General features: G+C 40.8%; 1 protein-coding gene across 3 annotated transcripts; it reads right to left on the reverse strand.

Annotated features, from left to right (window-relative positions):
- Positions 1–4922: 4922 nt before the first annotated feature.
- LOC111611894 lies at positions 4923–20692 on the reverse strand. Of its 3 annotated transcripts, XM_023350691.1 has the most exons (14): positions 20630–20692; positions 20510–20548; positions 18632–18698; positions 14802–14914; positions 13787–13909; positions 12665–12847; positions 11923–11962; positions 11540–11631; positions 9726–9814; positions 8949–9175; positions 6986–7139; positions 6727–6895; positions 6575–6628; positions 4924–5952 (listed from the first exon to the last, which is right to left on the reverse strand). In XM_023350691.1, the coding sequence occupies exons 1-14, from the start codon at positions 20655–20657 to the stop codon at positions 5705–5707; spliced, it is 1626 nt and encodes a 541-aa protein (XP_023206459.1). In that variant the 5' UTR covers positions 20658–20692; the 3' UTR covers positions 4924–5704. The 3 variants fall into 3 exon arrangements, with proteins under 3 accessions (XP_023206458.1, XP_023206459.1, XP_023206457.1); XM_023350690.1 differs by lacking the exons at positions 20510–20548; positions 20630–20692 and adding an exon at positions 19343–19497 and having other exon boundaries at positions 4923–5952; positions 13787–13913; positions 14805–14914; XM_023350689.1 differs by lacking the exons at positions 20510–20548; positions 20630–20692 and having other exon boundaries at positions 18632–19336.
- Positions 20693–22589: the final 1897 nt, after the last annotated feature.

The raw sequence follows: 22589 nt of genomic DNA on the forward strand, positions 1-22589 counted from the left end.
ATCTGGTCGCAGGCCAACATACAGGATGATTCATTTGTTGTGAAGGGAAAGTCCTGTATCAAACCCAATGAAGGACATTCCTCTGACCTCATTGTTTGGCACAACTGCTGTCTCTTCGTCATTTTTATGTTGACCCTTCTGTCTTCTAATAAGCACATGCACCGGCTTGTCGCAAACATTGTCGCTTCCACTTCCTTCCTCTTGAGTTTATTTATTTTGCTTGTTAACGACCGGATAATAGATAGCTTTTTTCTGGGAAAGGGAAACATCATCACATACAACTTAGGCATTTACATCTTTGTTTATCTTTTGTAAATATCTCCACCTATTTTACCCACAGCCTTCCTGTCATTTTATATCCTGTCCAAAGGTTAATGTTCTGGAGTTTTTCTGGATGGATCATTAGCAAACACCTGGTGGAACTGCTTATCTGCTGAGCTCATTATAGGAGCTACTTTTCAGTGCAACACTGGTAAAAAAAGAACATTGTTCAAATGTCAATAGAGGAGCAATTTTGTGATGACTTTCTGGAGAAAGTTGGAAAGAGCAAAAGTGTCTTAAGGATACACAGGCCCAATTTGAAGGCTTCAAATTACTATGTCAAATTTCGCCTATGTCACATACAGTATATAGCACTTTTATAACAACTGAAGTTACTTGCTTGTGCTATAAAATGGCACTTTGTGGCTGGAAAACAAGTAATACTGCCTGTTTAATAAAGCCTACTATGTAATAGACATAATTTTGGACTGTGGGAGAAAGAAAGCCTGAGGAAGGAAGGAACCCAGATCATTAACTAAGAACAAAAGGAGTCAACAAGAGATACAGTATGTGAAGTGCCAAACAGCTATTTCAGGAAAAGATTTATTTCTCACAGCTCCCGCGTGTGCCATTACATATTGGGATGATTCAATTCAATAAATAGAAAAATTGCATCAATGGAAATTAATCAGCGCTCAGGAAACCTTGAGCTTTGAAAGTTCCTGCTTCCTCTCAGTTGTTTAAGATCAAAGAACGGCAGTAAAGCTTTGTCCCAGATGGAGCTTGAAAACTAAATTAGAAAAAAATGACTGAGCAGGGCGCTATCTGTCAACACATCTGATCTAGTGTATTGAGACTTGGTATTTAATTGTTTGGAACGACAAGACATTTTTCTCAGTTTGCCCTCATTTGGTAAACTGCAGCACAGGCCAATGGCAGTCGGTGTGCTGCTCTGATGAGTCAGGTTTACATCAAATGGATGACCAAGTCCCTACGAGACACATATGTGGGGAACCCTTGGCACCAAAATGCATTTTGGGATACCAACATGCACATGTTTCAGGAGGAGGATTCATATAAATTATAGTTCCTGATGGCTTTGAACCCTTTGACAGGATAGTGCACCCTCCCACAAACGATTGACTTATGATTTTATGAGCATAAAAGTGAGCTTGAGGTGTTCACTTAATTTACAAATCCCTCAGATTTGGATTCAAATTTCTTTTGTTGTTCTTGTGGGGTCCACTGTGATTTGTTTCCTAATTGCTTTCTTTAGCCCAACCAACAGGAAAATAACACTCAGGATGTACCCTGTTTTTTCCATGGATTGACTCACCCATTCATAGAAAGACTGTGAAAGGACGCATCAGAGTCTATAGTTACAGGTGAGCGACAGGTAACTGAAGACTAATCAGTTTAGTCCCTGATCTTAACTAATAACAAGTACATTTTACACAGGAGCAACCATTTATAATTTTCTGTCTGAGAACATGATGTTTGAACATCAGTGACCCATTCATTATTGTAGTAGTCTTCTTTACTAATAATAATAAAAAAAACTATTGGTGTCACCGATACTGACTTTTAAAAATACACCAGACAAAGACTGTCAAAAAACCTTTTCATGTGTGAAGCGCTACTTCAAATAATAAATGGCTTGCACTTATCAAGTCCAGAGGAACCCAAAGCACTTCACACTACATTCAGTCACTCACTCATTCATGCACACCCAGATGGTGGCAAGCTATCGGATAGCAGCCACAGCTGCCCTGGAGCGGTCTGACAGAAGTGAGGCTATCATGCACCAGGGCCACTGGGCCCCCTGACCACCACCAGCAGGCAAGGCTGGTGAAGTGTGTTGCCCAAGGACACAATTCTGCACTGAATCAAGTGCATGGATTTGCAGTGAACAATTGCAGCGTATTTTGCGGGTTTGTCCTCTTGAAGTGGTGTTCGAATTCGGCTCGACTGTTACTTGGAATGGTAACGAATGTAGAAAACACACGCATGCACATGGAGAACATGCAAACTCTGTGCAGAAAGAAACATAAATTTAAGCTAACTGTGAAATGTGAGCCTCCGATTAAGTTACTTCACTCCTAGAGAAAATAACACTTCCAGTTGGAAGAAACACCGGTAAACTTTAAAGATTACTTTGCATCTAAAACTGTCAGGAATATGAATAATTTTGGGCTTAACCGTGTAGTATAGTTAACTTGGAACAATCTCAAATATGAAAGTAAAAAAATAAATGTTGATAAATAAATTATGCCTCATCAGCAGAAACTGGCATAAAACATAAAGTGTTTCTGTTCCTCCCTTTTGGAATCTCCAGACATAACAAACACTTCATTCTGAGGAGAAGTAATAGTCCAAATGTTTAAACCTCCTTGTCATTTTACATGAAGGATAATTTGTCTGCTAGACAGCAATTTAATGTTCACGTGTAGCTCACAGTACATCATTTTTTATTATTTGTATAGCACATTTCAGCAGCAAGGCATTTCAAAGTGCTTTACTGTACATCATCATTTGTTATATGGAACAAAATACCTATTGTTATTTTTATTCCCGCTCACAATCACACAGTTTAAAACGATGCAGACAGCATTTTAATGGGCTTCTGGCACAAGACTCCGATCACCTCTTTCACAGAACTTCGACCAGGGACTCCGCCGTCCCTCATGGATTTTTGTGCAATTCTATGGTACCTGTTAGTGTCTAGAATTTACAGGGTTTATGTTACGCACAGTGACCCTCAGTCACTCACTCATTTGTGAATTGGTCAGGCGACAAGCTGAGCACACTTAAAATTCACCCACATGCGCAATTCAGACCCTAACAGTTACTGGGAAACTGGCCAACATAGTGATACAGGGGAAGCTTGCAGGACGTTGGGTAAGCCATCAGACGGAGAGCAGGAAATTAGACTGATGGTGACTCATGAACACTACACGTGAGCTACAGATGAGAGAGCTGCAAAGTCTGGGAGATATCCTGCAGTCTGTATTTGTACAAGACAGACACTGATGGACGTTTGTTAGAGGAAGCTGGCAGTGACTACCAGACAAAAAGTCAGCCAAGATATTACTGAAAGCCAAATGCTCCCATAATACAGGACATTTCCTGATTCGCAATTCAGATTATTTTTACTGGAGATGTATCATCGAAGCAAACACCTTCCTGGCCCTTTTGCTCACACCTCGGTTTCACATTTTCACAAGTCCTATGAATATATGTTTCTGTTCATTCAGATCTGATAAAGGTTATTTTTCAGGGCCCACCTTGAAGGTTTCTATTTTTATATGTAGTTGTGGTTTAAAGTCCAAGCTGAAATCCAGCTGAAAGTCTGTGGCAAGACCTGAAAACTGCTCTTTTGGAGATGCTCTCCATCCAATATGAGCTATTTTGCAACCAATAATGGGGTAAAGATTTCAGTTTCTAAGAGAGATGCTGCAGAAGACGTTTAGCTGTGATGACTGAGTAACCTGGCTCTGCAAATACTGATTTGAAGGTTATGAATAAACACTATATTGCCAAAAGTATTTGCCCACCCATCCAAATTATTGAAATCAGGTGTTCCAATCACTTCCATGGCTACAGGTGTATAAAGTGAAGCACCTAGACATGAAGACTTTTTTTGCAAACATTTGTGGAAGTATGGGTCACTCTCAGGAGCTCAGTGAATTTCAAGGTGGAACTGAGATAATGCAACAAAATCCTGTGCAACAAATCCAGTCATGAAATTTCCTCGCTCCTAAATATTCCACAGTCAACTTTCGGCTGTATTATAAAAAAATTAAAGTCTTTGGGAATGACAGCAACTCGGCCACGTACACTGACAGAGTGGGGTCAGCGGACGCTAAAGCACATAGTGCAAAGAGGTCGCCGACTTTCTGCAAAGTCAGTCACGTGGGCATAGCTATGACTCTCATAAGGTCACCAGGGGATAAGCTGCCATTAAGTACAGCTCCTGAGGGATTGGGAACACATGGCGTCACTAACCCTGGTGGGTCCGGCGAGAGTTCTTGGTCATGAAACTGGGGAAGCGGTGGGCAACTGTCCCATAGGCCGAGGAGCAGTAGTTACATGGTTGTACCTCCTCGTGGTCCCACTGGAAACAGCCTGCCGGCTAAATCAACCAGACCAAGGAAGGGTCAAGCTTGACCAGCTGGCCACAGACACGATGAAACTCCTCTCCGATATTTCCGGCCAGGGTCACCCTTCTGGCTTATCAAAACGGGTGCCAGTGCAGCTGGGGACGGAGCTGTTACTGTATGAGAGAAGCCGTCTCTCCGGCATGTTTGAGGCTGGACATGTTTGGCATTGGCAAACCAACCTCCCCAGAGGGCGCTGTGAAATTCTTGATAGATTTTTATATTCATACTACAAAATATACAGTAGCTTCGCTGCTGCTTCTCACTGGTAGACTGCTAACAGTGTTAGCCTTGACTAGAACGTTTTGAATAGAAGTGACCGATTGATGAATGCTTGTGTGGTCAAAGTCTTTCATTGTTTCGATGAGAGAAACATCAGAAATAAAAACAAGGGTCCTGTTGACCAATTATTGCTGGACAAAAGTCTCTGCTCCCAATCAACCCTGCACAGATGAATCGGTTTAAAGTGATGGATGGAAAAACAGCGTTGATTTGAAGTTTTTATTTAAGATTTATTACAAAATGAAAAGCACCACCAGTACATTTGTCTTTGTTTTCAACATGCAACACAAAAACAAATGTTAGTAATGATAAAAGTAGACAATCACTAAGCTTCTCTTAGTTTCAGCTTTGTCTGGTTGTTCACATTTAAACAGCAGAAAGAAATGAAATAGCAAAACAAATTTAAGGCGCTGCCATCTCTTCTCCTGAAGATCACATTTGTTTGAGATGCTACCAAAATGACAATATAATTACTTGATGCAAACTGACATAAGTCGATTTTTCTTCGGATGGCTGAGGTAATAAAACAGGCCTGGGGCAGAATCACCACCCTTGATATTATTTATTAAAAATCTCTTTAGCTTTATTGAGTAAGTTAAAATAAATCTTTTAAATATTTCAACATTCAATTGTCAAGAGTGCGGTACAAATCCAATCAGTGCATAAAAAAAGAGAAAAAATAGCATATATTCAAAATGGAAAAATATATTTCTAATAAACACATTAGCTGGCAGCAGTTTAGCTTATAAAAACAAGTTTTTAATGTTCTCTCAGAACACCTACTCTTTTTAAGCTAGCTTCTTTGTCTCCAAACCATTATGATGTTTGGATCGACCCTCTACTGTAGCCTTTGTCAGATTACGGTAATAAATGTAAAGAGGCATTTTACATTATGAGACTGTTAAAGTAAACTTACTTTCTGACATGGAAATATGAGCTTAAAGTAAAAGTTAGAGCTACAAGGTTTTGGGAAAAGGCGTAGGGTCAGACCAACCAGTGGCGACCTACTGGGAACATTTGGACAGAATGAAATGCAGAGACTGCAGGACGGACTCGTGGTTGAAATCAGTGAAGACGTCGGCGTGATTGAAGAAGTAGGTCTTTCCGGCAGTCAGTTTGAAGAACTTGCACTGATCCGGTGTTTCCAGGATGAAAACATCTGGTTCCACTGTGGCCTCCTTCCCTTTGATTTTCAGCACGTTGCTGAACACGGTGCTGCTCCGAGACACGCTTTCCACAACCCCAATGAACACTACACACAGACACACACACACACACAAAAAAACACATGAACTTAAGAACACACTTAGTGCCATATTGTTAAGCATAGTTGCCCGCAAACACAATTAGGCAGTCGGCCAATCACACAGCAGACACTCAATGCCTTAGCTGTGGTGAAGACAACTTTAAAGCTGAAGTTTAAAGTGAAGAATTAATAAATTTATGTGATTTTGATGTGGTTGCTGGTGTCAAATAAGCTAATCTGCAACCAAGACATGCAATTTGGATTAGAAGACTGGTTACGTAATGGTGTGGGGGAAATATTTTCCCAATTAGTCAACCTTATTGCATCATGTTAAAGACATGGTGTAATGGTTCAGTGACACTGGGTTCATTGTACCCACTGAGAACAATGGCACAGTGAACCCATTGTCCTCAAAGAAGACAGTGGGTTCATTGTCCAGTGGGTCCAGTAATCTTTGGGATTTTGTGAAACAGGAGTTTCTAAGCATTGCAGCTGGCAAGCCTGCAGGAACTCTGCGAAGTCATCACCTCACCACGAACCCGAACCTCTGAGGAATGTTTCCAACAACATGTTGAATCAAGGCCCTTAATAATTAGGGCAGTAAAAAGACATCTTAGCGTTGCCTTACCTTCATTGCAAAGCTGCGTTTTGTTCAGATTGTTCACCAGTTGAAGTTTGGATTCTGCAAAAAAAAAAAAAAAAAATTGCATCACTAAAATGCAGCAACTGGCTGGAGAAATTCCATTTCTCAGGCTCCATGTTCTCAGCAAAGCAAGTGACCTTTCGGGGTGGGTCGTATATGGGTGATCTGATGGTGTACTGGACTGAGCTTGCCCACGCAGCATGACCACAGAGTAGAGTCGTAGTATTGGTGACCGCAGCACTGAAATCCATCCTTTGCTGGATAGAACAAGGACTGTTCCTCACCGGTGCAGCAAACTTCCTGGTTCTGAACAGCATTTATGAGGTTTTCAGAGAAGATGAATAACACACTTGTGTTTTAAAGATTTACGACTTTGATCGAGTAAATAGACCCTACTGTTGGGTTCAGCAGCTTGGATCCACAGCACTCCAGGACATTTTCTTCCCCAATCGTCAAGTTATGCAGAGTTCCTTCGCAGCACTTCTTTAGTGGGTCCGAAATGTTGTAGGCATGAATGCCGCAGCAGCGAATGTGTTTTCCTCGATCGTATCTATTTTGTCAAACAGAGAAAAACTAAGTAATATGAGAAAAGTGAGAAAAGGATAAAATGCTAAACAAACATCACTGCAGAAACATGAGCAGGTGGAACCTTTCCCATCACCGCTAATCTCAGGTTGAGATCTAGGAAAAACTAATTGAACCAAAGAAGGTTAAACTGTTCCATCTTCCATCAAAATCCACTGGATTCATCAAATGTACATTAATCATGCAGTTAGGCAATTATCTCTCTATGTTTGTCCATCTTAGAAGATGAGATACTCGAGGCAGCAGGTAAACACTTTGTTCTCAAAATGGATGTGTCAGAAGGTGTAAAAAAGCAACAAGAATTTGAGTGATTTTAACAAAGACCTGGGTCTGAGCGTCCATGAAACTGCAGCTCTGGTTTGCTCCCGGTCTGCAGAGGTCAGTATTCATCAGAAACGATTCAGTGGAGGAACTGCAAAAAGGTCAAGGCTTGCTGATGCACGTGGGAAGTGAAGGAGGTCCAGTGTGGTCGGATCGGGTAGAACTAATGTAGAACTAATCTGCTGAAGATCTTAATGCTAATTCTGATTTTAAAAAACAGGCTTCACAATAATAGTGCGCTGCTGCTTTATTAGCATTCAGACTAAGTCAGGTTCGACGAGAGCTTTCGCATTTCATCTGCTATTGTTGACGTTAAAGGTTTTGTTGGGGGTTTTTTTATGGACGCAACTAGCACCAGATAAAACCAGTCCGCTCTGTGCTGGAGATCATTTGTTGAGAAAAAAAATATGTAAATAAATTGCTATTCTGAAGAATGAAGCTGTGAAAACTGGGTCTATGAACCTATTTAATTTTTTAATTATTTTAAACTTAGTTTTATGTTCATCTAAGCAGAAAAAATGTTGATGTTGTAATCAAAAAAACGATTAAATAAGTAGCATTTACATAAAAAGAATGTATGTAAGAACGCCACATTCATTTGCTGTGGGAAGTCTTGGCAGGCGTGTGAAGTTGTTACTGATTAAAGCAGACAGTGGAAAAAGGAAAGAGGTGGGATTTACTCACAGGCAGCAGACTCTTTCTCTCTGTGTGTGTGTGTGTGTGTGTGTGTGTGTGTGTGTGTGTGTGTGTCCCACTCTCAGCTACTTCAGCTAAGTTTTTCAAAGTCTCCATCTAATGAGGCTGTTTTTATTGAATAAAACAGCTTGTCTCAGTTATGTTGCCTCCTGTAATTTTTATTTGCATGAGGGCGATGCAGGATGTTGTGGGAGGTCTGGAAGCTGCAGTCATTGAGGTTATACAAAGTTCCTCCTTGTTACTGCTACCTACTCCTCATATTGAGGAATAAATATTTCTCACATGGTGTGACTCATAGATCGGGTATGTCTAAATGTCCTGGCATCATGTGTCGACAGCCAAAACACCCAACTCCCGCAGCCATGCATGCAGACAGACTTTAACATGGAAAGAATTTCAAGCATCAATTCAGACTTGGATACAGCATTGTTGGCACAATAGTTAGTTGTGTTTAAACACGACAAGAAAAGGGGGGAGAAAAAAAAGAAGAGACAGAATGAGACTTGAAGCTGAAATGTCTGCCTTTTCTCAGACATTGTGGAATTTCCTCACCACTCCCGTCTGGAATTTTTAGCACTTTTTTTTTTTTTTTAGTCTAAAAAGCAACATTAACTTGTTCATGCACATCCAGATTCCTTGTTTGCAGCACACACACACAAAAAAAGACATCTGCACAAAGACCGACTCTTGGTGCATTCTCCCACCACAAAAAGAGGTGAGAGAATGCACTTCAATTCAGCATCACTTAATTATTCACCTATGTCCTTTGCAGCAAACAGTTTTGTTGGGCTGGTAGAGTTCCTCCCCACAGCAGTGCCCTCCAGGTGACTTGTGCCGCTTCTGAGCACACACGGTCTCTGCAAAGGGTTTGTAAGGTACTCCGCTCTCCGAACACTCCTCTCCATCCTCTCTCTGATAGTACAGGCGGTTTTCACAGCAGAGGACTCCCCTCTGCGCCACACCGTATGGTGCGTCTCCACAACACTGAAGGAGTCAAAGGAAAAACTGTAAGCAAAGCTGTAAGTCTTTCACATTGTAGCCTTCTTCTTTATCAAATGTAAAGTTTTTAAAAGACTGGTAACAAAAAAGGCACAAATTGGTAAAAAAAAAACAAAACTGGTCAAATGTCTGTCTAAAAAACAAAAAATAAAATAATAATAATAATAAAAAACAGCTTCAGCATGTGAACCACAATCCTCTTTGTCTTACCAGAGCGTTTTTACATTATCCTTTTACGGAGCCAGTTAGCGAGTATATGTCTTGGAAGGAAAACACCCAGTGTAAATTTGAAATGGGAGGAGCGAAGAGCTGCAAACTGCTGCAAACCAGTAGATCACAGTAACTGTTTTAAAGCTGGGCTAGCTGCATTGAACTACTCTGATTTGTTACTTGTCCACATAAATACTGCATGTGCCGAAGGCCTGATCTCAGTCGCAGGCCCAGGCGTTTGGTTGTGCCACTGAACTCTCACAGGAAGCTCAGCGAAACAAAATTATTCGATAAGCAACCAAAACCAGTGACATGAGGATATTACCTGATCCATCCAGGGCTTCAGCAGTGTCAAACAGCCGTCACAGCAGATGTGTGTCTTTGGGTCGTAAACAGTTGGTGAAGGTTTTACACCTAAACCAAAGGAGTGAGAGAATGCATAAAGGATGTCAAAGTTAAAGAGCTAATATTTATCTATTTTCAAGGCACATAGTGCCATTTTATACCACAATCAAGTATCTATGTTACCTTCAGTTATTATAAAAATGCTATGTATACATGTGAAACACAACTTAAAATAGATTTGCAGTTTGACATCTTGAAATTAGGCCTCTGTCTCTTTAAGCAGCTCCTGCTCTTTCTGACACACCCTCTTCAAGAAGTCATCACCACAACATTTATCCGTTAAGCCGCTCACAGCGTTTCTAGGAAAACGTTTCTAGAAATAGTTTGTATAATAAGCTCCACAGATGTGCAGTTCCACCTGCCGCTAGTCTGAAGGAGCGGAGTGGGGGAGCTGCTGTGAGCCTGAAACTCGGCTGGAAAGTGCATCTGCAAGGAGGAGCTCTGTGGAACAGTGGTGGCAGGAAGCGTTTAGGCACCCATGAATGGTTGTCATGGGAGATTAAAGTATTTCTCAAACTTGCATGGAAGAATCAAAGCAACAACCCAGGCATGTTTTTGATGATGGGATAATATTATAACACGATGTAAAGCTGAAAAAAGTGGATTTTATTTTATTTTATTTATAAAGCAAGAAATTAAAGTTCTGATAGAAGCTTGTGAAAAGGATGGAGATGAGCTTTGATGATTTGGAGGATTATCAGAAGCTGCAGCTTAAACTGAATATTATACAAACAATACCATCTGTAGTTTGCCCAAAGGCAGGGAGAGACTGCACCATTCAATGAGCCGTTTGTAATATGAGGGTGCTTTGTTTCCACACTGGCAGTACTTTTTAAAAGAAGTCTCCAAAAATCATTTCTCAGACACCTTATGACAAATGTCTGACTGTAAAATAATCTGGCCTGCTTGTAATGCTGAGTCCTCTGGTGAACTTCTAAAATACATTCATTTTTCCAGTCTGGAGGACTGAAACTGGTGTCTGGGGACTTTTAAAAGTAAGAATGAGTGGGAGTGATTTCAGACAGGGGAATGGTCCGTCTGAATTTATTCAAGAGTACTTCAGCTGACCCAAACTTTTGGTTTACAGTCCAAACCAAAGGTTTGACAGTTTCCCTTTTTCACATTTGAGTCCAGCTTCAGAGGTCACTGCGCTGTTTAAATTATGTAGGTGTGCATATTTGTTCTTCTTGCTTCCTCCCTTGCATCTGTTGCAGTGCAAAAACCTTTTGTTTCAGCTTTATTGACAAAAGACATACTGTTATAAACTACTCTTCTTTGGCTTTGGCCACCTTATTGGCGACTTCTACGTGTATATTTATACATACTGATATCACAAGCAAAAACTTTGAAAAAAGTTTGAAAAAACTTAAAATATATCAATGCTTTGCTGCAGCTGCGTAATCTAAAAAAAAAGGACATACACTAAAAGTTAAGGGAGATTGGCTGACATTGCAGATCATTACTAAAAGATAGATGTGGAGGGGGAAATGAAGAAACACTTTCTTTGTTTTCGAATCTTTAAATCAAAGGTTTGTTCGGTTGCTCAGCCATCTTGGGACGGTCGACGATAAACAACCTTGGCTTTCCTCGTTGGTGTTTGAGATAAATGTTTATCACGATCTTGATGCCGTTCTAACAGAGGATGCATTGTAGTTCTTCTCTGCTCATGTAAAGTCTGATAAGATGCCAACAGCTGTATGTATGGTGTAAAAACAAACACACTGGTCATTTTACCTGAGGAGCATCGAGTGTTTATGTCTTTGTGTGTCCTCTGGCAGCAGCGTTCGGTCTTTCGATTGTAAGACGCTGACCCACAAAAATGTGACCTGTGGACAGATGAAGATTAGAAGCATTTAAAAAAATATCATCTACACATTATCCTTTAGAGTTATTGTATTTGTGCAGCTATAGTTGTTTTATTATTATAATTATTTTGTGTGTACTTCAGGAGTCGAGCTACAAGATCTTGTTGCCAAATTCACTGTTGTGTCTTTGTGTAACGATAATGAAGAATGTCTAAGTCTATTAAACTACAATTATTTTTTAAAATATTTTAGTTCAAAACATTGTTTTGTCACTCAACATGTGCTAACGAAGCAAAATCAAGCATTAGATACCTCTGATGCTCTTGAACAAGACTGGCAGGGGGATTCATTTCTGTAAGGCAAACATCAGCCAAATAAATATGCAAGAAGGCCAAAGTTCAAGCCATTGACATAATAATATGATTCCTAACATATCAAAAGGTTTATGTGTTAAAATCCATAAACTCCAAGATATAGATATTATAAAAAAACATGGCCAGCATGATAATAAAGGGATCTCTTATTCTGGATCAAGCAAATTAACACCCTTCAAATGTTTAATCTAATCTCCCTTTACGTTCTACGTCCCGTTTTGTTTTACATTTAAAACAATGAATTTCTCAAAAGACATTGTTCTAAATATAAGAATCTGGGTGTGGATTTTCAGACCTGCACTTTGGTTTGAGCCACTTGCAGCACCAGACTTCAGAGAAGCATGATGAGAGCACAAAAATCACAGTATTTTAGTGGGAATTTACAAATAAATATATGATAATGTGAGCTATCCATTCGCATAAAGCCACTCCCAGTTCACATTCATTGAATACTAAATATTGCAGGTTGCTTGCTAAAGTTATTCAACAAATCTCTGAGGCCTTCACAGAACAGCTGGATTTATAATAATATCCACACGTAATATTTACTAATTAGGTAACCTCTGAAGGCGATTGGTTCCACTGGACTTTATCTAGTTGCATACATGAACACTCCAAACATGTCAAATTTTTATTTAGTGGTCTAAAAGCCACACAAGCTGTTAAAGAGACAAGCTAACCTGTCACAGTGGTGCTGTTCTCACCACAGCAACCTGAGACCTTGCGTTCAATTTGACCTCTGCAGCAGCACTCTTCGTTGATGTTGAACTGACTCCCATAACAGCACTCATGGTCCGGAGAACTTCTGTCCAAGATCGTATAGTTTTTACCACAACACAGCTGAGTTTTGCTATTGAAGGCCGCTGCAGAAATAAATAATTATAGGTCAGGAAATCTGGTCATGTGATTCCAACAAATGTTTTCTGGAAACAGGAGACACTTTATGCTTCGAGGTCAGCTGGCCCAAACACGACTCCGAATCGCAATGAACGACAACAAGATGGAGCATGAAATCTTAAGAAAACAATATCCAAAATATTGGGCATGGGGCAAATTCAAGCAGTGCTTGTGATCATTAGATCTCTCAGATCACAGATTGCTCCTTACACATGTTTAGACATATTGTGATCAGTGCTTCACAGTTTAATAGGTTTGAACCTTACTTGAATTCACTTGAATTAAGCTTTTAATCCTGTCATAGTCTGGACGATTGAAAGAGATAAAACGGACTTTCATCTCCATGGAAACTTTTTGATTCTTTGACTGATCACAAGGCTCATTAATCCCTGGTCGTATACTGTTTGCAAAGGATTGCGAATATAAGAGATTAAATCCCTTATTGTGGTCTCCTCTGAGGCTCTTTTTGATTTCTGTAATATTCAAAGGTCGAGATATAAAACAGCTGCTTTGGATGTCAGTCAAGCAATAATAAAATTGGGACGAGCGCAGGGTCTTTTTGGTGTCCCTCTTTTGTGTGTTGCTATTATCGACGGAGTGAAATATTTACATAATAAACTATGCGGGTTTTCAGAAATAAGAGACACTAATGATGAAGTCAAACTTGACTAAAATGCAAAGACATAGCATTGGGACCACTTGCCTAGTACCGTGTCCGAATTGTGTGCATGTCACTGGTGCTTGTTTCTGATAAGATAATTCGACATAAAGGTCAAGTAAAGGTCAGAACCCCATCGGTGGCAAGTTTCTTTCTTGCTTGCTTTATCTTTTCAAACACAACTTTGGCGGCATAAGCCAGCACTAACTCTCGCACAAATGTTTAACTCCATTGAATGTATGCCTACCTTTTCCACAGCACTCCGCCATGGGAAAAGGTTTAGGTAGGACAGTAAAGTCACAACACATTTCGTTGAGTGGGTTGTAAGCTTCGAGTCCGCAGCATTTTGACACCTTCTCACTCATTTTGCCTGTGAAAGCAGCAAAAGAAAAAAGGGTAATCAGCATAAGTGGCAATGCAATCGAAGGAAATGCTTTGTGTCGTCGTAGGTGCAATGTGTTGTTGAAGGGAAGCCCCAGAGTTAGGAGAGAGCCAAAGTTCAATAGTCTAATAACTCAAGTAGCAAACGCATCAGAGCTGCTGAAATATTTCTAGGATCCCCACTGGCCCCCCGCCAGCATGAACAACATCTGGAGGTTCATTTGGAGTTCCCCACCACATGATCCACATCTGGAGGTTCATTTTGAGGTTTTCCACTAGTTTCCTGTAAAGTTCAGAATTGCATCATCTTTTCTGCGCAAAGAGAACTTTGTGTGAACTCTGGGTGAAATGAAAGCACTGACTGTGTCATTTTCATGTGGCCATAAAAATATCAGGTTTGTACACACGCTCTTGTCAGAAACTTGGCACAAGTACGCTGCCAACTGAATAAATTAAAACAGTTCACTGCAGGGTACATCAATATGCTCCACAGAGGTTAAAGACATATTTTTACACTTTTTCCAGTTTGAGAAAAAGCATCCAGTTGAAATCCAGTGCAGTGAGTGAACATTATACCAACACATTCTGAGAAGTGTGGTGTGGCTTTGTATTCAGCCTGCGTGCAGCTTTAACTCTGCACAACAGGTTTTCTTTCAGAATTACCCCTTTGACCTTCATCCAATTTGACCACCTGCACAATTCCTGTGAAAGAAACGTTTCCCCACAGCAAGATGCTGCCACCACAAGAAAAGGCAAACTTTATGGAACTGTGAATCTATGAGACTCTTTCAGAGCATCAGGTGTTTACAGATTGACACCAAGACAAATCTTTCAAGGAGAAAATAACAGGACATTCAACCCGGCTGATGGAAAGATATTACCTGTTTTTTCCTCTCCTTTATCTTTGCAACAAGTGTCTGTTTCTGGATCGTACGGCTCCCCAGCGCAACAGTGCATTCCGGGGCCCTCAGATTTGGCTCCTTTGCAGGGTTTTCTGCAATGCAAGGATTATGGTCACGGGTTTCGGTTAATTATAAATGTATTCTACCGACACTAAAATGAAAGTACACAATAATAAAAATTTGAAAAAAAGATCAAAGGGAACGCTTTCTCTCTTTGAACCTTTAAAATACTCTTATCTTCTGTTTTACTGCCCTCTGATGGACGTAAGAGGAAACACTCATCAGTGTGAGCCATCCTGAACAGTAGCTAGAAGGAAACACCTGCTCTTTGTTTCTACTATTATTGTTACTCAGCAATAACAGTAGCTGCGATAACAGCGAAGGTCTCCATGAAACATTGTTTGCATCCATTCATGATTTTCTTTTTTTTTGTGTGTGTGCATGTTTTCACACTTAGGTGTTCCAGAACATAAAACCAACTTAAATATAAGTCAAAGGCAATGCAAGTAAACACAAAGTACAATTTTTAAGTAAAGTTGGTTATTACTGAGGAAAAGAAAACCTTCATGGCCCTGTGTAAAAATCTGATCTGATCTACACCTGAAATCATAGCTGTGGTTTATCACACCTGAGTTCATTGTCTCTGATTGCCTAAAAAAAAAAAAAAAACAATCAATCAAGACGGCTTCAGCCGATCCAGAACGCCTCTGGTCGTGTTCTAACTAAAACCAGGAAGAAAGAGGTTTTACGATGGCTCCCTGCAGCTCACAGAATAGACTTTAGAGTGCTGTTGTTGGTTTATAAATCACTGGATGGTTTATCACCACAATACATTAAAGACCTGCTGTTGTTGTATCAACCTTTCAGACCTCTCAAGTCTTGTGGTTCTGGTTCTGCTCTGCATCCCCAGAACCAGAACCATAACTATGAATGCACCTGCTCTGTGATAGTCTCAGGTTTGTGTTTAAAGCGCAGAGAGCATCATGAAGACCAAGGAACACACCAGGCAGGTTCGAGATACCGTTGTGGAGACGTTTAAAGCCGGATTTGGATACAAAAAGATTTCCCAAGAGCATATTGAAATGGAAGGAGTATCAGACCACTGCAAATCTACCAAGGCGCGGCCGTCCCTCTAAACTTTCATCTCGGACAAGGAGAAGACTGATCAGAGATGCAGCCAAGAGGCCCATGATCACTCTGGATGAACTGCAGAGATCTACAGCTGAGGTGGGAGAGTCTGTCCACAGGACAGCAATCAGTCGTACACTGCACAAATCTGGCCTTTATGGAAGAGTGGCAAGAAGAAAACCATTTCTCAAAGACATCTGTAAAAAGTCTGGTTTAAAGTTTGCCACAAGCCACCTGGGAGAAGCACCAAACATGTGGAAGAAGGTGCTCTGGTCAGATGAAACCAAAATCAAACTGTTTTGGCCACAATGCAAAATGATATGTTTGGCGTAAAAGCAACACAGCCCATCACCCTGAACACATCATCCCCACTGTCACACATGGTGGTGGCAGCATCATGGTTTGGGCCTGCTTTTCTTCAGCAGGGACAGGGAAGACGGTTAAAATTGATGGGAAGATGGATGGAGCCAAATACAAGACCGTTCTGAAAGAAAACCTGTTGGAGGATGCAAAAGACCTGAGACTGGGATGGAGATTTATCTTCCAAAGAGACAATGAACCCAAACATAAAGCAAAATCTAGAATGGAATGGTTCACAAATAAACGTATCCAGGTGTTAGAATGGCCAAGTCAAAGTCCAGACCTGAATCCAATCAAGAATCGGAGGAAAGAGCTGAAAACTGCTGTTCACAAACGCTCTCCATCCAACCTCACTGAGCTCCTGCTGCTTTGCAAGGAAGAATGGGCAAGAATTTCAGTCTCTTGATGCGCAAAACGGATAGAGACAAACCCCAAAGGACTTGCAGCTGTAATAGCAGCAAAAGGTGGCGCTACAAAGTATTAACGCAAGGAGGCCGAATAATAATGCATGCCCCACTTTGCAGTTTTTTTATTTGTTAAAAAAGTTTCAAATTTCATTCCACCTCACGATTGTGTCCCACTTGTTGTTGATTCTTCGCAAAAGAATAAAAACTTTAGATCATCATGTTTGAAGCCTGAAAAGGGACAAAAGGGTGAAAAGTTCAAGGGGGCCGAATACTTTCGCAAGGCACTGTACATATACGTACGGTATATGCCCTGCAGGAAGCTCGGTTACACAGTGGGTGGAAAGCAAAGACTAGTGTGGTTATGATGCAACAGTTAATATGCTTGTGCAAGCAGGCAGCCTCCTTCCTGCAATAAAAGGTCTGCCAAAGTAACCATACTCTTTGAAAAATAAAATGACACCAATCATATTAGCTACTACATGTCAACACTGTGTCATCTATAATAACGATACAACACACCTGGCTACATGCCCACAAACACACACCCACACATAGACACAGACAGTTAAAACTATAACTTGTTGGGGGTTTATGTTTGTTTTTTTCTTATTTTTTTTGTAGCTAGTGGCTTGCCTGCTGGTATTCTTCCTTCTTTTTTTTTTTTAAAGAGCATTTTGTTTATTATGCTTAACCCTCCTGTTATGTTTGTTTCTGACGTACAGCAACAATATCCCTGGGTCAATTTGACCCAGGGAGTCAAGCCATAGTGTCAGAAACCAAAAAAATCCTCCAAATCATTTTTCTATCTGATTATTAAGTCCAATACTAACCATTTCAATCAATGTTTGTGCAATGATGTTTTTTTATTTCTCACAAATAAAGGATCAATGACGACAACCCACTCATTTACTCATTTGGACACAAGAAATGGAATTTACATTTTTAATGTCCACTGAAAAAAACCTAGACACAAAAAAACAATAATTTCCTTGAAATTGATCTTTGGTAAAAAAAAAAAAATTATATTACATTTTGATATTTTTTTTCAATGGGTGGTCTTTATAATTGAACATGAGACACATGTGCTGTTCGGGGTCAAATTGACCAAAACAAATGAGTCATGCAGAGAGTGTTTTATGTTTTCCTCCAGTCCTGCTGAGTGTCACTCAGTGTGGGTGGAATTTGACCGGGAACAGAAAAGATTCCCGTCAAAAGTGTTATGAACGCCTGCTTTCTCGCAGATTGCTAGTGAAGCAAAGAGAGTAGTGAGGAAGTGGGTTTGTGTGTGTGGGCGTGTGCATGTACAGTACAGACCTTCTCATTGAATTCAATGAGAAGGTGTGTCCAAACTTTTGGTCTGTACTGTATATGTGTGTGTGTGCGTTTGTTTCTAATACCTTGTGGGGACCATTTTCCTGAAACATACTACGTTGTGGGGACCCACTGCTCCTTGTGGGGATCGAAGGGGGAATGTTGTTTTTGGGTCAGGGGTCAGATTTAGGACTAAGGTGTGAATTGAGTTTTGGTTAGAGTTCGGTATGTAATGGATAAGGGTAAGGGTAAGGTTTAGGCTGTAGAAATGAATGGAAGTCAATGGAAAGTCCCGCAAAGATAGCTGCGCAAACAGGTGTGCGTGCGTGGTGGTGTGCACGTAGAGGCGCTTGTGTGTCTGTGTGTGTATGTGGTTGGGGGGTGGGGGGTGAAATATGGTTCATAGCTGCAAGGAAACGCATATAATTGGACATTTTTTAAATCTTCTTTTGCACTTCAACTTGACTGCCGGCTCAAATTGACCCGAATAGTATCTATGAAATCTGACTCGGGCCGGAAAGCATATATATTAAAAAAACAAACAAAAAAAAAAAACAATTATTGGCAAAAATTGACTTGGAAACAAAGGAGGAGACAGCTCACCTGCTACTCCTGTCCTGTGAGACAGTTTGCAAGACTTCGTTGGCGACACTGCCTCCTGCGACAAAACCTACCAACAAGAATAAGACAAAGTTGAACTTGCAGTTCAACCTGAATTGCACACGTCCACCACAACAGATTAAATGGCACAAAGTCAACACGAGTTGCTGACGCGCTGACATCAGTATCAAATACAGAAACCACAAAAGAACACGCAACTTTATCAGGTGCAGTACGGAGCGCGCCTTAAAATGCATTCATTTGTATTGCAAGCTGCGCTGCGCTGATAGTTTTGCGCTCTGCTGCGTAGAGCGCACGTGGAGTTGCGCACACGCCGGCACGCGCTCCAGAGGTTACCGCAAACCTCCGCCGAGCTGCAGCAACGGCAGCAAATCCTGCAAGAGCTAACCGCCGTGGCTACGCACCAGTTTCAATAAAACCCGAGGCTTGGATAAAAAAAAGAGAAAAAGTGAAACCTCAAGGGAGAGAAAACGATAATTAGGCGCTCAACAAACAAAGACGATCATTCAAGTTTCCCCCCGCGGCGATCAGTGATCGCAAACAAGCTGATGTTTACACCATCCCACACAGTTGTCTGGATCATTAATTTTTCCCCTCAACCCTTCTTTTTCCATCTCCTTCTCTCTGATGGAGCAACAGGTTTTCGCCCGTTGTTGAACATTAGCGTGAGAAAATTGCATCATCATAACGGACATGGCACCGCAGCCTCGGGAAATCCCTTCCCACCGCCGCCGCCGCCGCCGCCGCCGCCCCTTCTGCACTGGTTTTGTTCAACCTTGCGATGATCTCAGCGCACATCGCTTTTCGGGGGGCCGATGGGGCGGGGGCGGGTCGGGATTTCCTCATCAGCAACACTGCAAGACCGACTGTCCGCCGCCTGTTAGTTCCCCCTCCCATCAAAAACGACAACCCATTAGTTCCACATCAGAGTGTTTCAGATAAGTGACGAGACAAAAGTATGACCGCGCAAAAAAGACACAAAGACCAAAATAAAACAAAAAACTCTTTCAGGATAAACCTAAATATTGTTCACGGGATTTTCACGGCAAACCTCCGTTTTCCAAACGCTCCGTCAGTTTAGGGATGCTGCTGCTGAGGTGGATCAGACGCAGCAGTTCTGTTGGGTTTTTCTTTTAAAGCAAAACTGCTGAATATGTTGCAAAAATTTTTTCTAAAAACTCTCCCTGATATTCAGAAGAGCTTTTCCTTTCATTCATTCATTCATTCATTCATTCATTCATTCATTCATTCATTCATTCATTCATTCATTCATGCATTCATTCATTCATTCATTCATTCATTCATTCATGTATTTATTTATTTATTTATTTATTCTCGAAATTAATCCAAACAGACAACGGCAGCTCGCAAACTCCGGCATCTGTTGCGCACAATCTTTCCAGGACAGACGCTAAGAACAACAACAACCACAAACCGACTCGATCTCGAGACACAAAGGCACTCAGTGATTTCCCTAATACAGGCGAAAGCAGCCTCGGGTGATGATAATGATGATGATGATCCTGCTGCTGCTGCTGGGGGAAACTCATCTGAAGGCAAGACAGGTTGCGTGGGTGTTTTGGGGCTGACAGTGAGATGCAAGCGCTCGTTTTATTGCGTCTTGTCTTCTAAATGTGGAAGAGAACAAGTGTGGGTTTTGACATCCAAACTGAAAAAGGGGAAAGGGCACTTGTAAAAACCAACAAAAAGAAAAGAAAGGAACGCCAATACCTTGAAGCACAATGAAAGCTAATGAAAGGATGTAGGGCGAGGAGGTGGGGAGTCAGAGAGGAAGCGCACTGCGTCTGTTACATGAACTAAGCAATTCAAATAACAAATAAAAAAGAGACATGTACTTACTGTAAAAACTCATGAAGATGACGATATAGATCAGGCAAGCTGAAACAAAAGACAGTTTTTATTATCAATCTTTTCCCTCATTCAAATAAAGCAGTCTACACAGACGCGTCAAATTTTTACCCATCTTGGAAGCGTGGAGCGTGCGCATCTTTATGCGTATCTGACAGTTTGGGATTTAGGCTGAACCTACAGGAGGCTTAAATGTGATATTCTAATGAGTCCCACCTCTCACGTGATCGCATCTAAAAATATGGCATTCAAAAGCAAGGAGCGCACTTTCACACGTCCAAGCGTGCGTAAAAATTTGTTCCTTTACTAAGCATCTCCAAAGGCGTATCACTTTTTAACGCCACACATTTATGGGATGTCGATGCATAGGAATGTTTCATCGTCAAGGGGTTTGTAATGAAATCCTTTTTGTTTTGACAATATTGATTAATTATTCATTTCATAAAATTTGTGAAATCAACTTTGAGACGTCAAGCCTGTTTGGTACCATCTTATCCCACCACGCTATCACCAAAGGAGGATTTTGACTTTAAGCAATCAAAATACGTCTTTTGACGTTCTTGCACTTTCTAGATGGTCACTAGCGTGTGGCAAAACTTGCGTCTTAAAATACGTCTGCGTAATCAAGCACTTTGTTCTGTTCATTGTTTTTTTTTTTTTTAAATCACGTCTAGCTGTAGTGATCATACAACCTTCCAATTCCAGTCACGCATTTCTTAAAATCAGATATCTTCATCATAACCTGCGACGGCCACCTGGAGAAGCTGCTCGACGTCGGGATAGAATAAAAGAAAATGTTTATAAACCGCAAAGGAGCTCATATCTTTTAAAAAACCTCATCTCCGCCGCAGCAACATCCTGCCCGTCCTCAGCGCTTTAATCTGTGGATGTTTTATCAGTTTTACATTTTTTCTTCTTAAGTCTATACGGGCACTGAACCCGGTGAAAGGCTCTTGTTCAACATTTCATCCAGCAGTTTCTTTTTTTGTGATATCATCTTATGTGTTCCTTCTCGTCCAAATGTTGGTTCTTGTGGATGAAAGACGGCTCTTTTACGGACGAAGAAGGTTTCTAATTTGGTGCGAAGGGTTTATTATCACACCTGGAAGTCTATAGTCGTTCATTGGCCAAGCAACCTGTGCATAGATTTGTTATAAAGGCTTCACATTATATGAAAAATACGCTGATATCTGGTTTTTGGCGAGGGTTTCTTCCTCGTTTGTCCTGCGCAAGGAATAAGTGAATCTCTGAAGAAGCCACCTCGGTTTTGTCTGTTTGGCGTTCAAATAATCTTTGTGAAACTGTGAAAGGCAGACAGCGTTTCATACTTCATCGTTTCGTGCGTTTACTCTTGTGTAGTTTGTTCATTGAAACAGATAACAAAGCAGTTTCTTCGTTAAGTCAAAACTGAACATGACGACAAAATGGCAATCCTTTCGTGGTGCTGCGCCCTTTTCCTTTCCGTGCAACGCCACAAAATCATACATCCAGAACACTTTTATATTTTCCTCATGATTTGTAACAAAGTGCGCTGTGAAGACTGCACATTTTGTCATCTTTGTATAGTTTCAAATGGAGATCCAACACGGAAAAAGTAAAGTGCTTTGTTCAGATTTTTCAGATGTCACACAAAGCATCTGAAAAATGCTTTAAAGAGGAACTCAAACCACAGAAGATTTTTCTAGAAATTATTGTGAGCATTAGGAGTGAATTCAACTTTTAAGTCAAAGAGATTTACACACGTCTGCAGTGTGCTGTTTTTCTGGAAGCAACACAGATAACTGGGAAGAGATCTCAAATGTCTTGGCTGCAGTTGTAGCTCGGAGTACTCCACAAAAATCTTGTGAAATATTTCCAACCTTTTATTAACAACAGTACTTTACAACTGGTGTAAATCTGCTAAGTGGAAGACAAATTATGTACAGTTTCTCCTTTTTTTTTTTTTTTTTTACAAATAACACTCATGATGTCGGTCACTCAGTAGCCTAAAGCATCCGCCTGTGTTGTTGGATTCAAGTGAACAAGCAGCATCGTCAGGGCACAACAAACATGTCAGGGAGTTGAAGGGAAA

This window comes from Xiphophorus maculatus, chromosome 18 (genome assembly GCF_002775205.1).
Source record: "Xiphophorus maculatus strain JP 163 A chromosome 18, X_maculatus-5.0-male, whole genome shotgun sequence".
Classification (NCBI taxonomy): Eukaryota; Metazoa; Chordata; class Actinopteri; order Cyprinodontiformes; family Poeciliidae; genus Xiphophorus; species Xiphophorus maculatus.

Bases quoted from the DNA above. Each gene is read 5' to 3' on its own strand.
- LOC111611894 (XM_023350689.1), bottom strand. From the start codon at position 18,885: ATGCATTTTAAGGCGCGCTCCGTACTGCACCTGATAAAGTTGCGTGTT. The intron at 14,915-18,631 runs GTGAGCTGTCTC...CTTGCATTGCAG, and splicing joins TCACAGGACAGGAGTAGCAG to AAAACCCTGCAAAGGAGCCA. The intron at 12,848-13,786 runs GTAGGCATACAT...TTATTTCTGCAG, and splicing joins GGCGGAGTGCTGTGGAAAAG to CGGCCTTCAATAGCAAAACT.